At 35.6% G+C, this 19,987-nt stretch overlaps 1 protein-coding gene across 1 annotated transcript; it reads right to left on the reverse strand.

Moving 5' to 3' along the window:
* Positions 1–9: 9 nt before the first annotated feature.
* zgc:112980 (uncharacterized protein LOC503706 homolog) lies at positions 10–19,279 on the reverse strand. The gene is made up of 21 exons (XM_059553603.1): positions 19,131–19,279; positions 18,870–18,991; positions 18,481–18,586; positions 18,296–18,389; positions 14,900–15,056; positions 13,064–13,253; positions 12,098–12,220; positions 11,958–12,011; positions 11,763–11,882; positions 11,446–11,604; positions 11,011–11,064; positions 10,858–10,900; positions 9,213–9,426; positions 8,332–8,411; positions 3,661–3,768; positions 3,477–3,557; positions 2,285–2,389; positions 2,000–2,121; positions 1,799–1,921; positions 501–549; positions 10–389 (listed from the first exon to the last, which is right to left on the reverse strand). Coding segments are annotated over exons 1-21 (2,169 nt in total). The 5' UTR covers positions 19,133–19,279; the 3' UTR covers positions 10–326.
* Between the last annotated feature and the right edge of the window lie 708 nt (positions 19,280–19,987).

The following is a 19,987-nucleotide window of genomic DNA, read 5'->3' on the forward strand; positions in this document are numbered from 1 at the left end:
TCTATACAGTAGTTTTGCTTCGCTTTTATTGCCTTCAATTGAAAATTTGCTTTTGCCCAGCAATAACAGTACATTTACATTATCCGCATGCTATATTGTTCTGTTGTGGAATATAACTGTTTGTATTTAACATCCACCAGATATTGATCAAAGATCTGTAATGGCACATAATATTGCAAAATATTGGTTAATTCCTAAAAGGGGGAAAAAAGCCTGGAAAAAGGGAGAAAAAAAATATGAACTGCAATGCCACTTATCTATGAAAACATTAAATCCCTCTGTATGTACATTAAAAGAATTTGTTTTTAAAACAGGATGTTGGTCACTTATTTTCCTTGCTGTTGGATAAGATGCAGGATTTTACGTTTTTCTGGAGTAAGTTTGGCCACCTGCAAGAGAGAGAAGAGCAGCTCACCTTTAAAACAAGTTAAGATTTAGCCAAATATATTTTTGAAAGTTTGCATTACACCAAGACATGAATTAATAGAAAATATTCTTACGTTGCACTCAAGATACAGTTTCAAGTTTAGCTGCCAGGGGTTGTGCAATCTAAAAATCAAACGCAGTACATTTGCAAATTACATGACAGATTCATTTTCATATATTATGTACTATCATTTTCATATGTTATGTACTATTGCTAAACTGCTTTATAGTGGCAATACTCAAGTTATCCCTCTGGATAAATGTAAATCAGGTATATCTAAAACATCCAAAGCAATTTTACATTAGAAACTGCCTCTTAACTGTCACCCCCTCTTTTTGAACATAGGTGTGCAAGTACACTATTCTTACTTAAATTGTTATAATTTGTAAACGTTTTTTAATACAAACCTAAAGTTGGTTTCCTTTTAAAGAAGACAATCTGCAGATTATTGCAGAAGTTACTTTTTATTTTAAAAATGAAGTTAAAAGAAGTTTATATTTACTGTTAAGAAAATGTCCTGTACTTTTTGTACTGTACTTAAATATTTTATAACATATGCTTTAATCCAAAATTGCTATAAAATTAAAGCCATATGTCTAAGTAAGTTGTGTTTCAAATTTGAAGTTGATTTAAAAAAAAAAAAAAACCTTTCAAAAATCCTATGCAATTTTGTTTAGGCGTTATACCACAAACAGCCACCGGGTGCTACTCAAACCACATTGAATATTTTTGATGCATTAATCTGTCACAAATGTATCTATTTCTCTCTCAATATTAAGTCTATGACAAAATAAGAAACCACCAAAAACGCAATCTTGAAATTTCCAACGATATGTATTTTGTCAAGATTATGAAAAGTTTTAATTCTAAAAGACCATAATATATTAGGAATATGACACTCCCACTAAGAGGGATGAGCCCACCAAAAGATTTTAAAGAACGATTTCTATGATAACGCAGTGTCCGATTTCAAAATGGTTTTCACAGGATGAATTTGGAAGTTTCAAATGATATATAATTTATGACGGTTACTAATACAAGTGATAGGGAAAAAGGAAGCAAAGAAGATTTTTTTTTTGACAAAGGTCAGAAGACCTGTTATGTGTGTTTGGAGGTACTCTTGTCATAAATTAATCTATTACTGTTCCTACACAATTTTTAACAACAGTTTAACAATAAACAGGATTTTTGGTAACATTTTGAAGTAAACTTAGGTGCCCCATATACGGGACAGTGACAGTTAAGGGTTAACATTCATGCATCTATAACACTCTTTGCTAAAGTATGTTCCAGATATCTAGATGATTATGTAATAAAGCATGCATTACATGACTTAGGACTATACTATAGTGATGGACTGCTGCTTCTTACTCATTCCAAGTGGCAAGCAAGCTATTGATGGGATAGGTGTTATGGTCCAGGACTATGCTGTTTTCCCAAAAGTACATGCAGAGGAAGTACGCAACCAGGGAATGTTCGGATTCAATCCACTTTCTGAAACAGACATAGAGGATGTTCATGCTTAACATTAAGTTTTTGTTTTGGTTAATGTGTGCAAGCACACACCCTTACCTCTGTAGGAGCTGGTATCGCTCATCAGACAGTTCCTCCAGAAGACCACAAAGGAGGTAGTGCAGCACATCCGGCCTCACCAGAAGACTGAAGAAGAACCAACGGAGCGCCCAAAGGTTGAACTGAAGGCAAACGTATAATTACACAAAAGAGTCCACATAATCAAGACTACTGAATTTTACATGGGATGATACAATAATAATACTTCAGCATTTCTTATTTTTGTCTCTAGCTGTAAATAGAAAGTTTGAACTGGTTGACTAAAAACTAGAAAAAAAGAAGCACCCTGAAAGCCATGATGATGCTGAGGATGGGCTTGAGCTGTGAGTGGAAAATGCGCAGTACCAAAGCCTGAGTGGCCAACAGCAGTCTAGCCTGGTCAGGATAACCCTAATGAGAAGAGGAAATCAACATTACATGCTACACCAATAACCAAACACTCATGAATAACATCTAACCATCTAACCAATGTCAGGCATATTCAGAATCAGAAGCATGGGTAAAAATGAAATTAAAATCGAAACAAAATCAAATAAACAGTCACTGCCAGATTAACTGACACCCTCTGTAAACATGAACAAATCAGCCTGTAAAAATAAACCTGCATTGGTTATCCTTTTGATGTTTTTTGGGGTCATATGAGACACACTGTGTATATAACTTTTTTAAATAAAAGAATATATTAAATTACACAAGGTTTGCTTGTTCTGAAATGGAGGCAAAGTCTCAATGTTGACATTTTTCATATTAAATAAACACGAAATAAAAACAGCTTGAACCAAAACAATCCTATCTTGTATTTTTATATTACAATTTGTATTTGTTCAATTGATTAATATAAAGTATATTTTTCCATTTTTGTTCCAAAATAACTAAGAACATTGTAATATACAATGAAACATGACAAAGACAGACATAATTATTATGGGCATCAGACACCCTGCTTTATAAATATTCATGGATCTTGCACATTTTTACTAAAAACTTTCCGTGATTTTTGAGACTATTTTCATGACCTAAATGTTCCATTATTTTACCAAGAATAAAAAAGTCTGTCAAATTATTATATGGTAACTAAAATTGTCCATTATATTGTAACTAAAATATCTATTGATGATACGTGTTTGCTTTCTATTTTTTTTGTAAAAAACACTACTCTACGCAGAGAACATGTCACATCACTGAATATTGTTAATTGCTTAATTCATGACTCGATTAGGCAAGTGACAATTGTACACTGTAGTGAAAAAATCCAGAACATGATTAAACAATTATATCATACACAGATTTGTGAAATAGATTTCCACGACTTTTCCAGGTTTATTTATTTTTCCTAAACCTTTTATTATTCCATGACTTTGCCAGGTTTTTCATTACTGTACGAACCTTGGATATTGTTCTTTCCCACATATATTACGTCATTAAAAAACAGGAAAAAAAGAAAAAAATAGCAAAGATTTAATTCATTAAAACTCACACGTTCAAAGGTTTTGGGGATCTGTATACGGGAAGTTGTCGTCAACTCCTCAAGAATCGCACTTGCAGCCTCTCTGGTCACCTGAGCAGAAACAAACAACTATCAGTCTCCATCATAACATCTCAGGATGTTTTTCAATCCTCTCCCCATCCAGACAGACACTAAATAAGCACATTTCTCTCACCGTTTGAAAGGTGGCGTCAGGCTCGGCATAGAATGCACCAATAGGAACACCATCTGGAGTAGTAAAACTGGAATTGACAACGCTGAGCAGATACACCCACGTTTCTGACTAAAAAACAGAGACATGCACTATAAAAGCAGCCAGACCTTGAAAAGACACTGACAGCACACTCTAGTTGCAAAGCGAGTACTAAACCAACACACATGAAGAGTTAAGGAAAAAAAACTAATGACAATGAGTCGGTAGGTCAGTCTATTTTTTTTTTTTTCAAGATTCAATGAAAAAAAAAAAAAGGAAAATTTTGGTGATGGTGATGACCTAGGTATGAATTTAAACAAATTAGCATGTCGTGACATCACTGACTGGGTCTTTAACCCCTGCCTTCGGGCGCATCATTGCAAACCTCATTTTGATGCAGGCTATACAGACCACAAACAAATTAAAATCTTTGTCAAAAACATGTTTATTGCATGAGTTTCAGGTGAGAAGAAAAAAAATGAGGTACTATTAAACCGTTTTACTTGCATCCACCGCAATGCAACCTACAAATGAGAGACAGTTTACTTTGCTTATTTGGGTTGTTGGGTTGTTTGTGAAAAAAACCCTGTTTGATTTGAGTGACAAGTGTTCATTGAATCGATTGTAAAATCGATTTTGCATGTCTAAAGTTTTATACAGCAAATAACACCAAATATAGGTAAATCCATGGACAACAGGCAGGACGAATGTAAAGACCAATATTTCTGATGATTTATTGGCGTGAAGTTACGTGCACAATGACAAACAGGAGTGCAACATTTTAAAGCCCTGCATTTCAGCCCGACGGGCCCAGACTTATTTATGCCCCTAGGGCCGGGCTTCGGGCCAATTTTCACGTTATAGCTCACATGCAGGCCGGGCCTGGGGTCTTTTTTGGGATATCCTTCTATTTATATTTTTAGACATTAATAAAAAATAAAAAAATGAGAAGTTGACGTCGACGATAGAAAAACAAACATAGACATTTCATAACCTCATAACTTTCATAATCTGATAATTCAACCTGTTATAATTATACTGACATACTGACATGACAGTCTCACGCACGCACGCACGCTTTTCCGTCAGCGCAACCCACGATTATACTTCACTTATATCCACTTATTGTAGTAGTAGCTATTATAGGCCTCTAAAATAATGTATTAATCATAGCCTAGTTGGCCAACTAATAATTATAAAATGATGATTCATGCAGCGGCGAGCATTTCTGTGTCTGCACCTGTTGTTGCGGGCCACGCAGGAAAGAAGAGAGTGCTGGCCGAGTTTGAAAACATTGTGGAGCAGGATGAGGATGACGACGAAGTACAGCAATACATGCGCCTCAAACACAAAATGGAAGGTGATGGACGAGATGTGCTGCTATGGTGGAAACAGCACGAGACCCTACTACCGCAACTGTCAAGACTGGCTCGCTCTGTGTTTAGTGTCCCACCAGCAGCAGCAGCGAACGTGTCTTCAGCGCAGCGGGAAGAGTGATAGAAGAGAGGAGGACTGGGTTAAAACCTTCCACTCTGGATGCTATTCTTTTTCTCCACGATGCTCTGTAAGAGACTGTTCTAACTTTTCATTTGACTGGACTTTATTTTTGTTTAACTGTTGGAAACTAATGGAAAAAAAGAATGGACATGTTCTGTGGTGCATTTTTGAGGTAAGATAACCTGCAAGTTTGTTTTTAATTAATTTAATTTGTTTAGATTGTAGGCTATTTCTCATTTCGTTTGCGAGCGCTGTTGCGAGCCTGCCTCAGTATTTCAATTTTTTTTTTTATTTTAGGCTACTCACTGTGGTTTAATAAATAAACATATGTTAAACTAACTGTCTGTGTGATATGCTTGAAGTGTTTTATATGGATTTTATTGTAGCCAAGTAAAGTATTAGCGTTAATTTGAGAGGCTTAATTGATTAAATATGTTTTAGGCTACTCGCTGTCGGCTTGGCTGATTAACGTAAATCTTCATTAAAAAAAAAAATGCTCCAAACATTTTTCTAAATTAACTTGATAAAGAAATGAAAAGAAACATAACACAAAACTGACCCATTTTTTAATTGTTGCAAATAGGGCAGGCTTCTGCTGTGTAATAAAATAAATAAATAAAAACACGGGCTGATAATTCTGATGAGCTGTCGGACACGGGTCGGGCTAGGGCCTGAGCGTCTCGGGCCAGGGCCGGGCTCGGGCCTAGATTTGAGGCCCGTGCAGGGCTCTACAACATTTAAGAAAAAAAATAAGCAGAGTGGACTGCCATAATGCAAAACATTTACTACAGGCTTCAACATGGCTGTTGCATTCGAATTTTAGGTGTGCATTAAGGAGCCTTATGAGCCCCGGTATTTCACAGTCCGTGTTCCATTCCATCTCGCCGCGCACACAGCCGTGTCTACACAACTTTCAAAGGCGGACGAGCTCGACAGTTGCGTGACGGCTGCTTCGTGTTTTCTTGTGCCTGACGTGGCGCTGGCGCGCTGCTGCTACTGTGGGGGACAGAGGGAGGCCGCCGAGGCACTGACAGACCAGGATCTTGTCTTCACGACAACAATATCATGTTGAGCATAAATATAAAACCTACTGTTAAAGGACACCGTCAACAGTATTGACGGCAAAATAGACTATGTTTGACAGGTGCAATATGCCAGTGTGTCACTGGCCTAAGGTTTTCAAAAGGCATCACGCTAGTGTGAACATCACTACAACTAGGAAAAAAATGATTGTAATTCAAACGCAGCTCCTGTCGGCATTTAAACAGACCTTTGCTCTTAATTCTGATCGGTGCAACGCATTAACGAAATCTGAGCAGGTCTAAAAACTAAAACTGTTGACAGCACTTTTCACTTTGGAAAAGTTATAATATATATATTTTAAATATCAGCAGGCCTACAAGCCGGGATTGGTAATGCTGCACTGTAATCATAGTTATTTATATTTTTCATTATATTTTATTATATGATATTGGTTTGAGACAGAGTATTTTATTTAGTGGAGAACTTTGCAGCAGTATTTTATTTCTTATTCTTTTTTATTTTATATATATTTTATTAAGTATTAAAAAAAAAAAAAAGTGTAAACAAATTGTAAAAAAAAGTTTATAGTAATAAACAACCTGCAGTTTAATGTTTGCATTTCTTTCCCTTACTGTACCGAAAATGAACCGAACCGTGACTTTAAAACCGAGGTACGTACCGAACCGTGATTTTTGCGTACCGTTACACCCCTATATTGTTAACATCAAAACTGAACGCATATTTCGCGCATTTTCTAGAGGGACACCGTTGGACTCGCGTCTCGCACAAGAGAGCCGCATGTTTAGAAAGACATGTAAAATGAATGTATTTAATTTAATTTTCTAAAAATATCTCGAGACTTTATGTTGGGTTTTTGTTCCACATCCCACTGCATCTCATGTTTATAAATGAAAAAAATTATTCTGTGTGACTGGTTTTCCGCCCTTTTTATTTAACAACACATGCATACATGACACTGTTTTGTTTATAGTTCTTTAAGCAACTTAATTGGTTCATAAAAATTATTTTAAATATGTTGTTTTTTCAGAGTCATGTATTCTAATGCTTTGAATAAACGTGCAGTAATATTTTGTTCCATCTTGAGGCCTCAGAAGAGAAGCAAAAAGCTTCTTCACCCTAACTGAAATTATGCATTTTAAATTCGAATACAATTCGAAGTTTGATCATATTTAAGTAAAAAATTCGAATTTCGTTTTTCTGCCATTTTGACAGCCCTAGGAAATTCTAGCCGAATCTGTATCTGTATGCATGAGACTGTCTGAAATACCGGCAGAATTCACATTTCTGTTGTAAAAAGAGAAACACTGTGCAGAAGTATTATTTGCTGTTATGCGTGTGTCCGAAGCTGCAGTTGCTGTATAAAAAAAAAAAAAAAAAAAAAAAAAACACCTGGACGCACTCCGAGAGAGGGTCGTTAAAATCAATTTCCTATTTTTGTTTTCGAAACTTGAGTTGGTTGGTCCAATCGATTCGTGCAATAGATTTTCGAACATAAAGTGACAGTCGACACAGACACGGTTTTAGACTAGACGGGAGAAGGGATGGGAAAAGATCTGGGCACAGTTTTTCCAGAACTTCGTGCCAAGTTAAAGCGGTGTAGAGCGGTTTTAATGAATGTTTTAGATGTATTATGGTGACCGAACCCATATGACTTTAAACAGTGACCGCGAACATTGTTTACTGCAGCAGCAGCCATCATTACTAAGCGCGAACCGTTGACTCTGACAGTGAATGAGAGGAGACAAAGCGAACACACAGGCCACAGTGTGACATCCGTGTAAACATAGATGACATCACGGGTTTTTTTTTTAATTGAGTCGGTCCTAAATTGACAGGGTCGGTCGGGTTATGGCAAACAAGAATATTTTTAAGGATGGCCTGACCTGAGCTGTGTGCTGCACATTCGGTATGCAAGAGAAAAAAGCTAAATACACAAATTGACAAATTTATGTTTCAGTTAACAAACTCAAAAAACATGTTGGTGGCCAGCAATAAATAAATAAAATGGTAATGTAAAATTATTGAATTCAGATGTGACCCAAAAGTCAACTTCGCTGTTGCACATGAAATGTTAAGTTAACACAAAATAACATTATATACCATTTTACCTACATCAGCAAAAACAATGCTGTTACAGTCCAGAACCCTCAGTGCAAACTTTAGCACCTCCATCATCTTGAATGAATTTGAACCTTCAATGAAAGCACAAACAAATCGCACATTAACCATTACATTTGAAAGTCACCGCTCATTTAATTAAAAAAAAAAGATAATTAATCTCAAATTACGTGATCAACCTTCAATAAAAGTACAGAAAAAAAATCAGACAGTAAGCATTACCATTTGAAAGTCACCACTAATTTAACTAAAACAAAAAATAATTCATCTCAATTATGTGATCAGTGACTGTCAAGCTGCAAATCTGCAGCGTTTTCAATCCTGTTCTTCCAGCACTCACTACTGAACTGAGAAACTAGTGTGCAAATGTACAGCTAGATTTTCCTCACCAAATAGGAAAAAAGTTAAATACATGAATTAGATTAAACACAGGAAAAGTATATTCATGTCAAACAGCATTTCTGTATTAAATGTCCATGTTTTTCCTTATATGGGTTGATATTAACAAAAATGGCATACCTTTTAAGTTTCTCTTGCTTTCCTACTTTGTAAATAAAAGGCCTACAATATTAAGATATTTAAAAATATCTATACCTATTTGTTAGCAGAGGGTGAAATGTCACATTTGTCCCCACGTTAGTCATGATCCCTCAACAAACCAGTTGGATACACCTGCTACTTAAATGTACATAAACTGTATTATGAGTTGTCAGGGTTTCTTACATTTCTTTAATGACTATTAAAGAAAACTATTCCTTTACGTGCTTTTGCAACACAATGGTGATTAGCTCCTATGATTTGAACCTTCTGGCCAGAATCAGACTTTGTTTCTTTATATGTTTCTGACGAGGATAAGAGTGTTGTTAATTCTCTACCTTCGATTGGTGTCCACTTAGTGCTCTGTAAAGGATCAGGTATGATCATATGGCCGTTTTCTGCATCAAATTCTTGAGCTACATCAGGGGCGAGGCCTGATGAGAGAATTCTGAGATAAGCTCTGAACTGTTGAGGTGTGAGACGGGAAGCAAGGCATGTGGCACCGGGCATTAGTGATAGCATGTGGCAGACTGCACCACTGTAGTCACCATCCTAAACACACAAACATAACACTCAAAAAATGGCATTTTTACAATCACCTTCATTAACTTTTCCATTGATTGATTATATGCAAACATTGAGTATAATTTAAACACAGAAGTGTTTTTAACCTGGGGACCACAACCCACTTCATCTTTTTTGATAGAAAAAAAAAAAATGTAATAAAGATTATAGACCAGATTTACTCAACAGGGCAAATTAGCGTTTGAGCGTAATTCCATTAAAGCACTGATGGGAGGGGAAAATTCTGTGGGTAATCTACTGTCAAGGTGCACATTAAAGAAAACAGACAAAACATCTCATTTCCATAATGACCAGCGCAATCTACCAAGAGCTGTGCAAATTACCTTCTGCTTTAAGACATGCTTTTTTGGGTTGATAAATAATGCCACAAATACCAGTGAATTGACAAGCGCAAATCTTAGTAAATCATGTTGCATGAATCATTTAAATACTCTTCTCCCGTAAATGTATTCATCCAAAGTCAAACTCCTACAAATAAATATTCAAAATGGCGAGTTGCGCCAAAAAAAAAAAAAAAAAAAAAGTGTCCACAGCTTTTCAGTGCCAATTTCCTACTGTGTGCCTTTAGTAAATCCTGACAGTAGTTTTTTAATGCGAAGGAGGGTTTGCGCTGGCACAATATTTTAAGAAAAAGGTCCTTGGAAGTTGACCTCAAATCCCTTGCATCAATAAGTTAGAAAACTCCATAACTTCGATAGTTTACACAAATTTAAGTTTGCTTAGAACATATCTAGATTTTGGATGTCCTGAAGTTGAGTGAGTTTGTTTCTTGATTACAACAGATTTTGAGAAATTCTAAATTACATCACCAATGGATTGAAACGTTGCTGTAAGTCCAAACAGCTAATAAAAACGTAGCAATCTACAAGTAATTCTTTCCAATCCATTAATAAACGGTCTTGCAAAATAAAAAGCTGCATGCTTCTAAGAATCAATCAAGACGTTTTAACTTTAAACCATCACCTCAAGTCCACAATAACCCTCCAGTGAAGAGTCTATATCCTGTTTGTTTTGGACTTTTTTCACTTGTAAATAATGCTTGATCTATGCATATTTCTCTCCTGATTCAGACGAAATGGCTTTAGATCTGGAAGCTACAGTTTAAAGTTAAAAACATTGTTTTACTACAGTTTTACACTTAATATGAGGATCATTGATGGGCTGGTCTGATGTGGATTACTTGTGGATTGTTGTGATGTTTTTATCAGCTGTTTGCACTGCTAAATATCTTCAAGTTCCAATGAAAAAAAAAAAACATCTACATCTTGGAATGCACGGGTGAGTAAATAAATTTTTTGGTAACTTATTTTTTTAATGGCTGAAGAGGAGTGTATAATTGTGAAAATGCAATGTATTAATGTAAAAAGCAATGTGGGAAATGGCTTTATTTCAATTTACCTTGCACAGGTAGAGGGGAACCAAGTCTTTCATTTTCTGCAGCCTAAATCCCAGACAGACAGAAATTCAATGACAGATTGGACCATAAATAGTAATAACAATAATCTGAGTATATAACTCAATGTATATTCATGACATGCAGCTGTAACTCACGTGGGATTATTGATGCTTTTGACAACTTTGAGATAGCGAGCCAACTCACGGTACCTAACAAACATGATGTTGATTATAATTTTATTAGAGTTGGCAAGGGCTCCAGCAATGACACTTACAAAATAACTAATAATAATCATTAGTTCACACAAAATCTCCAAACTATTTTTCTGTGGTGTTTACAAGGGAAAATCTCTGGAACACCGCTACATTATTATTGGTCATTGTAATATTTATCTTTTTTCAAACAAAAAAAAACAAACATTTGTTTGAAATATGCACAGAAACCGATATTTGAATTCAACAGCTGCTGAGATTTGGGTATGAAGATTCTTTGCAGGCCTCTATAACTTATTGCACATATAATTCAAGTAAACGAATAGCACTTTAAAAGTAAACGAAGCATTAAAAAGTAGACTAAGGAAGAAGCATTACTTGTTTTGCTGTTGAAGTTTACAGACTCTTGCTTGAATCACGACCAGAGGTTCAAACAAGACTTGATGCCTTCGACCTTTGCCCTGCCTCACTCCAGTGATGTTTTGACCTTTCATCACAGCAGACAGCAAGGGATCATCCCAAGGTAGCACACACAGACTGCAGCCAAAAAAATAAAAAATCAATTGCAGGTCACAACTGAACAATTAGTGTATTAGCAAGCAGATACTTTAATCTAGGAAACAACATAAGGGGAGCCAATGATGATTAGAATTTCATTTTTGGATGAAAAAAAGGAAATTCTGTTGTGGTGGTACCTTTTTGGCAATGTGCAACTTGAAGGAATATGAAACTTCTTGTAGAAAGACTCTAGCTGCTTTATAAAAGAGCCAGAAAACTCAAAGCCAACTAAAAGCATCCACACTTTTGTCAAAAATCTGGAAGACAAACGCGGTTTAAGAAAACGTAAACTCCAAGTAAAATCACAAAATAACTTTTGTTTAAATCATTACCTCCAAAGGAGCATTGACACGGTTGCAGATACAGTTTTAGTAGCATGTATATTTCTGCAAAGAGATAACACACTAAGAGCTGTAATTCTACATTACATCATAAAGACGGGTCAGAATGTGCAACAGCGTAAATACATTACCCAGGAGCTGTGTGGTTGGCGAAAAGCTTAATAGCCCCTAGCAGCATTACAACACAAGCCTTTGGATTCTCTTTCTTTGCTTCATTCAAAAACATTTTGATATGTTGACTCACAACAGTGTAACTGCAAAACCAAAAAACAACAATTTTAGTATAGCAAGCACTCATTTTTTATGCACTGATTACAAAATTTGCTAATTATAATTAGTGTTGTATGGCAAAAAACACTATTGATTAGAGGTACCACAAAGACCAGTCGTTAATGACCTGACCCGTGGACTGCATGACCTCACCACTTCCTGTGGATTTTATTTATTTATTTATTTACTGGGACTATTTACATTTTGGTCGACCAAGCCTCTTCTAGTCGACTTACAGTTAGTCGACTATTAGGGGGCAGCCCTAGTTTATATGTGAAACTTGTGTTTTTGACAGTATCAGTGCAATCAGATGTGAAATAACAGTATTTATCACTTGCTGTCTGACGAGCTTTTTAGTCTGTATGCACCCAGAAAAAGTGCATTTCAGAACAGCACGCAAATGAAATGTTTAATGGGCAAGGCATTAAAGCACATTCAAATAATGTACTTTTGTGACAGCAAAATAAGTGCAGTGTCCTATTAATGTAACACTACCACTTAGTTAACATTTGATGTGAATATGTCATGTCCAGCATATTGAGACAGAGGCTCCAGAACTACGATATTTCTTTAAAAGTCAATTGTGGATACATTTTAAAGATCAAAAATCTTGATATTGCCTGACCATACTTTGATAAAATCTTGCTACCATAATAACAGTTTAAAACATTTATTCCTTAAACCAGTTTCCTCAAATACACACACAAATTTTAAATAAAACTGACAATCTCCAATTTAAGATTTGGTTTATTTCATAATTTTACGATAAATAACTAACAAAATACAATAGCAACTTTTGAAAATGATATAAAAGGAGGACCACTCACTCATACTCCAGGACCTTAAAGTGATGTTGATAGCATCCTCTACATCCAATGGTTTGACTCTGTGTATTGCTGTTAATCTTGTGGTGACAGGCGCACCGACAGCTCACTGATTGGTTGGGACTCTCAAACCCCAACAAAAAAGTTGCATACTTCATTGCCAAGCTACCAGCAAATTTCTGCAGTGAAGTTTCTGCCAGATAAACACACAAATGAGTCAAAGATTTAGGCTGGCAAAGTGACTAGTAGGGGTGTGACATCTCGCAAGATCCGATGTGTCTTACAGTCACCCCTAGTGACTATAAGAGTCAACTCATGAGCATTTGATCGTTTGATTTGAGTAAAACTAGAGTCATATCAAATACACAGAACTGTAAAGGTGTTCAAGGCAACCGGTCAAAATAAAAGTCCAGATTGGATAATCACTCAACATTTCTTCCATGTTTTAATTTTAATAGTATATTCCATTTGTTTGCCAAACAATTAAAAGAGTTTCATGCCTTCATTTGATAAGAAAAATTGAAATGCACATCACAGAATTTCTGAGGGGAAAAAATGAATAAATTGTTTAATGCATTCAACTAATTAAACATGTTAAAACAGAATTTTGTAACAATAACAATATTAATATGGTGACAAAAAAAATCTAACATTTCATGGGTAGGACCCTATGATTTCCGCAACAAAAAAACGCAGAAAATTGTGTAAAATTTTGAATTAATTTAAAAGTAGGTCATTAGCCTTAAATCGTGATATGGACTAGTACCGGTATCTGTAAATATTAAGCCACAAAATCGATCTAAATAATAATCCAGCATGCTCTTTGCCAAAAGAGTTTGCTTATTTTCAATAATTAAAAGATAAATTAAATGAATTGTTTATGCCTACATTTGATAACCAGAAAAAGGTAAATACACAACACAATTTCTGAGGGGAAAAAAAACATCTGTAAGGCTACTTTAAGAAAAACAAAATTAAGATTAAAAAAAAAAGATTCAATTTCAATGCATTTAAATAATTAATAATAAAAAAAGTTAAAAATAAATATGGTAAGAAATTTTAATTCCATATAGCCCTAAAAATATAATCTTTGTTAAATTCTTAATAAACTGATGTGAAAATACTTAGTTTCATGATTTTAATGAATTAGTTTAAATAAAAATTATTATAAAAACTATTATAAAGGAGTCAAGAAAAATTCAAACTGATGTGAAAATGTATACGTTTCATGAGGAGTTGAGAAAAAAAAACATGTAAACTGAGAAAAAAAAAATTAAATTTAAAATTGATGGATTACATAGGGCCTTAAAACTACCCCTCAGCCTTGCAGAGTCCCCCAGTTTAGGAACCACTGCTATTTTTTTTAAATGGATACATTAATCATGTTTATTATACATATTTTTTTTTATTAAAGTGGAAATCAGTTTACTAAAAAAAATTAACTTGACTGACTGCTTCACTTCCACTTTAAAGGGATATATGGGTTGTTCATTATTTTTATGTATACTATTTATAATTTTGTGCAATTACTTGTCTGTCAGCTGAGTTTGTGGCAAAACCTTTTGTAGTGTTTATATGTTTATACCTGAATAAAATGTATTAAAATAGAAAAGGTATTGAAAAAAATATTTTTTGCATTTTGTGTTTTCAGTTGAAATACAATTTTTCCCCTATATATTTAATCATTGAGGATTTCTTAAAAAAAAAAAAAAAAAGTTAACATTTTTTGTCTCGTCTCGTCCTTGTGAACCTAGTCTCATCTTATCTGAAAGGGTCTCATCACACCCCTAGTGACTAGCAAACAATAAATCTGCAGTTTAGTCAAGTGAGAAAACATACCTGCACGTCGTAGGTCTGAATCCATATCCAGTGGGTCAAAGGTGAAGTTCAACTCATGCAGAAATCCCATCAGACTCTTGTCACGGAGGGCTTTCCAGTAGATGCTGTGCTTATGGGCATTACAGTGGCAAATCCCAGGGATGGTCCAGAGCTCGCACTATTAAATAAAAACACAAAAAATGACTTGGTTTTTAGTCTGGTATGTACACTTTTGAGGGGGGGAATCAGGGTTACAGGCAACTAAAATCACAACAAAAATCATGATAAAAAAAAGATACTGAAAGAACACTGCAGTATATTATTTCAATTGTTCTAGTGTAATTTTATTAGACATTACGAATGAGTGTAGAATAGCCTGGAAACAGCAAGAATAAAACCAGTAACCAGTGCATTCAATCAATGCCACTGCATATGCATTATTTTAATTTTCCTGTAGTTACATAGAATCTTACATAAGTTTTTATCATGGAATACACATTTGGCTTTTGACAGATGCTTAAATCAAGTGTGTAAAAAAACAGTGTTTTACTTTAAAGCTAATTTTTGTAACTCTCTGAGGCATGTTTCAGTTTTAAGATACTACCCTGGATCACGGCCCAGATCAATCATATTTGATAATCTTACCATTGTGTGGGATGACTGTAATTTTACAAGTGAATTTCCAGTTTCATTTCAGTAGCTCAAATCTATCAGAGCACAAGGTTGCACCACGTCACTTTGTGGTACAGTTAAAAATGATATACAGCACTAGCTTACAGCCTGTCACCCTTACAGAGAAAGCAAGATGATAAACTGCATAACAGTTTAAGCTGCAACTGGCACGGTGTCCAAAATTAAATACTTACCTACTTTAAATAGTATGCAAAAAAAAAAAAAACACAGTATGCCAAAAGAGTAGCATGCTGTAATTAGCACTACAAATAATACAGTAATCGAAAATTTTCTTTGCTGATTTATAAAATAGGTCACAAAACATTCTAATGGTCCCCAAAATTTGCATACAAGTGTCATCCACTAAAGCAGAGTTTAGACTGCACTTTTTTAGCTCAGTTTTTGGCTCGCCGACAGGTTTTGAGAAATCGCTGACAAATGCCTGAAATCACAGGTAAACAGTACTTGTTCACGCGAGTGACAATCACACGGTGTGAATGAGCAAAGACGCGATCTGAGAGAATCGCAGACGCCCGTGAGATATTTGGCATGCTTAATATCTGGAGCTGTCGGCGATTCAAAATCATGCTGTGTGAAAAGTATTCTGACTGAAAACTACATCGGCGATGACCAACAGCCAATCAGAGAGCAAGATACAGAGCAACGGGGAGTTCAGGTAGGAGTTATAAACCACAATATCAGCAAGCATGGCTTAGTTTCAGAAAAATCCTTTCTTCCCGGTCTATTTGGACCCAAGAAATGGAAGGAAAATTTGTAGAAATTTGGCAGGAGCCATCTGGGGTATCTCACGTGAGAACTCCGGTCTTGCACACATGATATTGCGTTGTTACTAGGGCTGTGAATCTTTGGCAAGGCAGCGATGCGATTCGATTCGATTACGATTCATAGGTTTTCGATTTTTGCAAATTTAGAACGATTAAATTAGATTTGATTCACAATTAAATTCGATTCGATTCAATTATAACGATTCGATTCTGCATTCTTTAAGTGCATTCATGGGATTATTTAAATGCTTCTACTAAATTCTTTAAATGCTTAGTCAGGGGGCAAATTACAGTAGCATTTATGGTTAGAGAACCATAGGTTAGAAAAAAAAAAAAACTTTTGTCCATTGTTAAATGCTAGTTTAATGATGCGACATGGCATACATAAAAATGTAAGCCAAGTTTTTAAAAAAGAGCTTTAAGAGTATTATGTATAAGCTAACATTTTGTCACACCAGGGGCGTAGCCATAATTTCAGAAGTGACAGAAATGTCAAATACAATCATTTTATGTATGTAGCCTATATAATATTAATATTAATAATAATAATAATTATTATTATTATTTTTTTTAAAGGAATTATCTTCTTTTTTAATTACTTTTAATTAGCTGTAATAAATCAAATACACTGCTGGACAATAATCAATCATTTGTAATCGATATTTTTTTCCTAATGGCAATTTTATGATTGTTTTATATACTAGGCTACATTTAATTAGCAATTATTTAAATTTACTGCACAGAATAAGGTAGAAAATATACTTTATAGTTTCTGTACTGTAATAAATGTCAATTAGCACTGCATCATTCATAAATTGTTTGTGGGTTTCATCAGTTCATTCTGCTTTTATTCAGTTTAGCTGCAGATATAGCCTGGCACGTCTATGAGAGCGAGATCGCTTCTCTTTCAGTGTGAAAACGTCTTCATCTCTATTTAACTTTTCCTCTCCATCAGCGAATGATTCTGAGAGAAAACGTGCCAGATGTCTGTTTGCTAATGAAACAAACGCTAGGCTACTTTCATGCATATTATCAGATAAATCTCGTGCTCTTATTTCAAGGTCGTTGTTAATGCTGTGGTTAATTTTAAAAGTTTCCTTCGTATATTCGGTTCATCCGCATTGTTTAAACACATTTATCATTCAGTGGAACTGTGCGTATGATTTAGACACTTACATTTCTGCTCCGTCCATGCAATAAATACAGCTGTCGACGACTCCGGTAACTCCGTCGGTAAGATGCAGAGAGCCATTTCCATAATTGACAAACTACAGAAAAGTAAAACTACTTCACGTTAGCATTAGGCCTACTGGCCACGAGTCCAATAGATCACACGTCAGCTGCGTCAGAGACGAACGGAGCGCTAGCGCAATCCTGAGACAGTCTCAGGAAGTAAACAGTGAAGCGCGTGAAGGACAGATAAGAGGCACGATTCACGAACACTCTTCAAGGTCTCCATTAATTCGTGCGTGTAGTAATTTAATGTGTATACATTTTGAAAGCATTGAATCGCTATAGAAATCGGGATTCATTCGATTCTTATCATTTTGAATCGATTACGGTCCAAGATCGGCGATTCACGATTCAAAAATCATGTTTCAAGATCGATGCATATGAATCGACAGGGTTTGTAATCGATGCATCGAGAAAACGAGTGAATCGTTACACCCCTAGTTGTTACCTTGTCACATCTCGCGGGTGTTTGGTTGTGAAATGTAGTTTGCATGCCAGACAGAGTGGTAGGTGATTCTTCCTATTGTAAAGTCATGCAGTGTGAAACCTTCTGTTGCCGATCCATCGTGCAGTGTGAACACAGCAGCGACTGAATGCTGGCCAAGATAGTCATGTAGTGTCAAAAGTGACCACTTGAACAGTGAGCCGACCACTTTGAAAATCGTGCAGTCTGAACTCGAATACATAAACCCTAGGTTAGATTTGGGTTAGAAGCCAGTGAACTCACCGTGGATGCCAGTTTGTCGCAGATATAGCAGAAGCATTGATCACAGTGCTTTGCATTATCTTGTAGAGGTCCTGAAATGTCCTGCTCTGCACGACTAGAACAAGCAAGCACACAAAGGCACATAAACACTCACAGACACAACACAAGTCCTCTAAACACAACAGTAACCTCTCTGCTTTACTGACCAGAACGCCAGGGTGCAGTCATATCTTGCGTGTGGAAGTACTGTTGCAGTTTGGGAGTATGTGATGGCTAAGTCTTCATCCAACTCTTCAATATGTTTAGATACATCTGAGAGCAACAAAGAGAAACAGAAGGATTGCTATGTTAATATACCATGGTATTTATGGTACTGTGACGAAATTTAAAGAGGTACTACCATGATATGAGAAAAAAAAATATTAATACCATAGGTCACATATAGCATGTAAAAGAGAATATGGTATTGCCATATGAGTCCAACGTAAGTTAACTTAGTTATTTTATTGTAACGTAACTTACATGTTAATGTGCACCATGTAACATTTAACATTAGTTTTGTTTGTCATGTTAAAACAAATATAACACAGATTACCTGCGTCGTTCCTCTCATTTTCAACGATCAGCACAGAAGAGTCGTTGTGTGTCCTCAGAAAGTCCCCTTCATCATCATCATCATCATCGCTCAAAACTATTATAGGTATGTTATGCTCCGTCCTACAAAACATGACAGACAACAGAGAAGAAACAACCTCTAATATCAAAATAACTCGACTGGCACTGAGTACGTTTCGTACAAAAACCTTTAAAGTTTAATATGGCTCGAATTATTTTCTTGCTTAGTCAAAAAACATACATGTTTGTCGAATGCACCGTCGGTGAACCCGCTCGTTCAAAGTTTGGCGCTTCAGGTGGATCACGTGACTCTGATGAAACCGGAAATGTTGTCAGCGTTGGGATCGGGATCGACGATTTCCAGCATAAAAGCTCTCCAAAACCCGCCCACTCCAAGAAAAATCCACCCAAAACTTTCACTACCAAAATAATGTGATAGTATTAAATTACCATCATCAGATATCATGCATGACAACAAAATAGTGACAAAATAACATTTAAAAAATGAACCAACTTCCCAGAACAATTCAACAGGAAAACGCATCAAATCATGGCAAATACAGAAAAAGACTATTATGTAAGTTATGCATAGACGGAGCTGTGCTGGACAAAGGTCAGAATTAAATTGGGCTTGGGCCAGAAATGGTAAAGTACCAAATTGAACACAATTAAACTAAATATATTACGACTGTCGCGAATAAAAGTGAAATATAATGTAATGAAAAGTGTCAATGGCGGCACCGAATTAATATCTGCTCAATTTGCCACATTTTTCTTTATACTCGTTTTTACAGCGTTGCGCATTATAACCAATCACACACGACTGTGTAGAGCTTATTAACGCAATGGCCAATCAGAGGCGTTTAGATTAGTCATCGCTTAATCGAGTTCTGTTGCGCTCCCTCGCAGACTGTCACAAATGAGACAGCTTCATTATAGCGGGACTTATTTAAAGTGGTCTTAAACTCGCTCTAGAAGTCAGTGATAATGTGCCTTGATCATGTAAATATTCTAGCTTGATGTATATATTCGTTCTTGAACAACCGCGGTTATAGTTCATAAATTAGAATTTGATGACATGACACCCATCTGGTTTAT

Source organism: Carassius carassius, chromosome 7 (assembly GCF_963082965.1).
Source record: "Carassius carassius chromosome 7, fCarCar2.1, whole genome shotgun sequence".
NCBI classification, from domain to species: domain Eukaryota; kingdom Metazoa; phylum Chordata; class Actinopteri; order Cypriniformes; family Cyprinidae; genus Carassius; species Carassius carassius.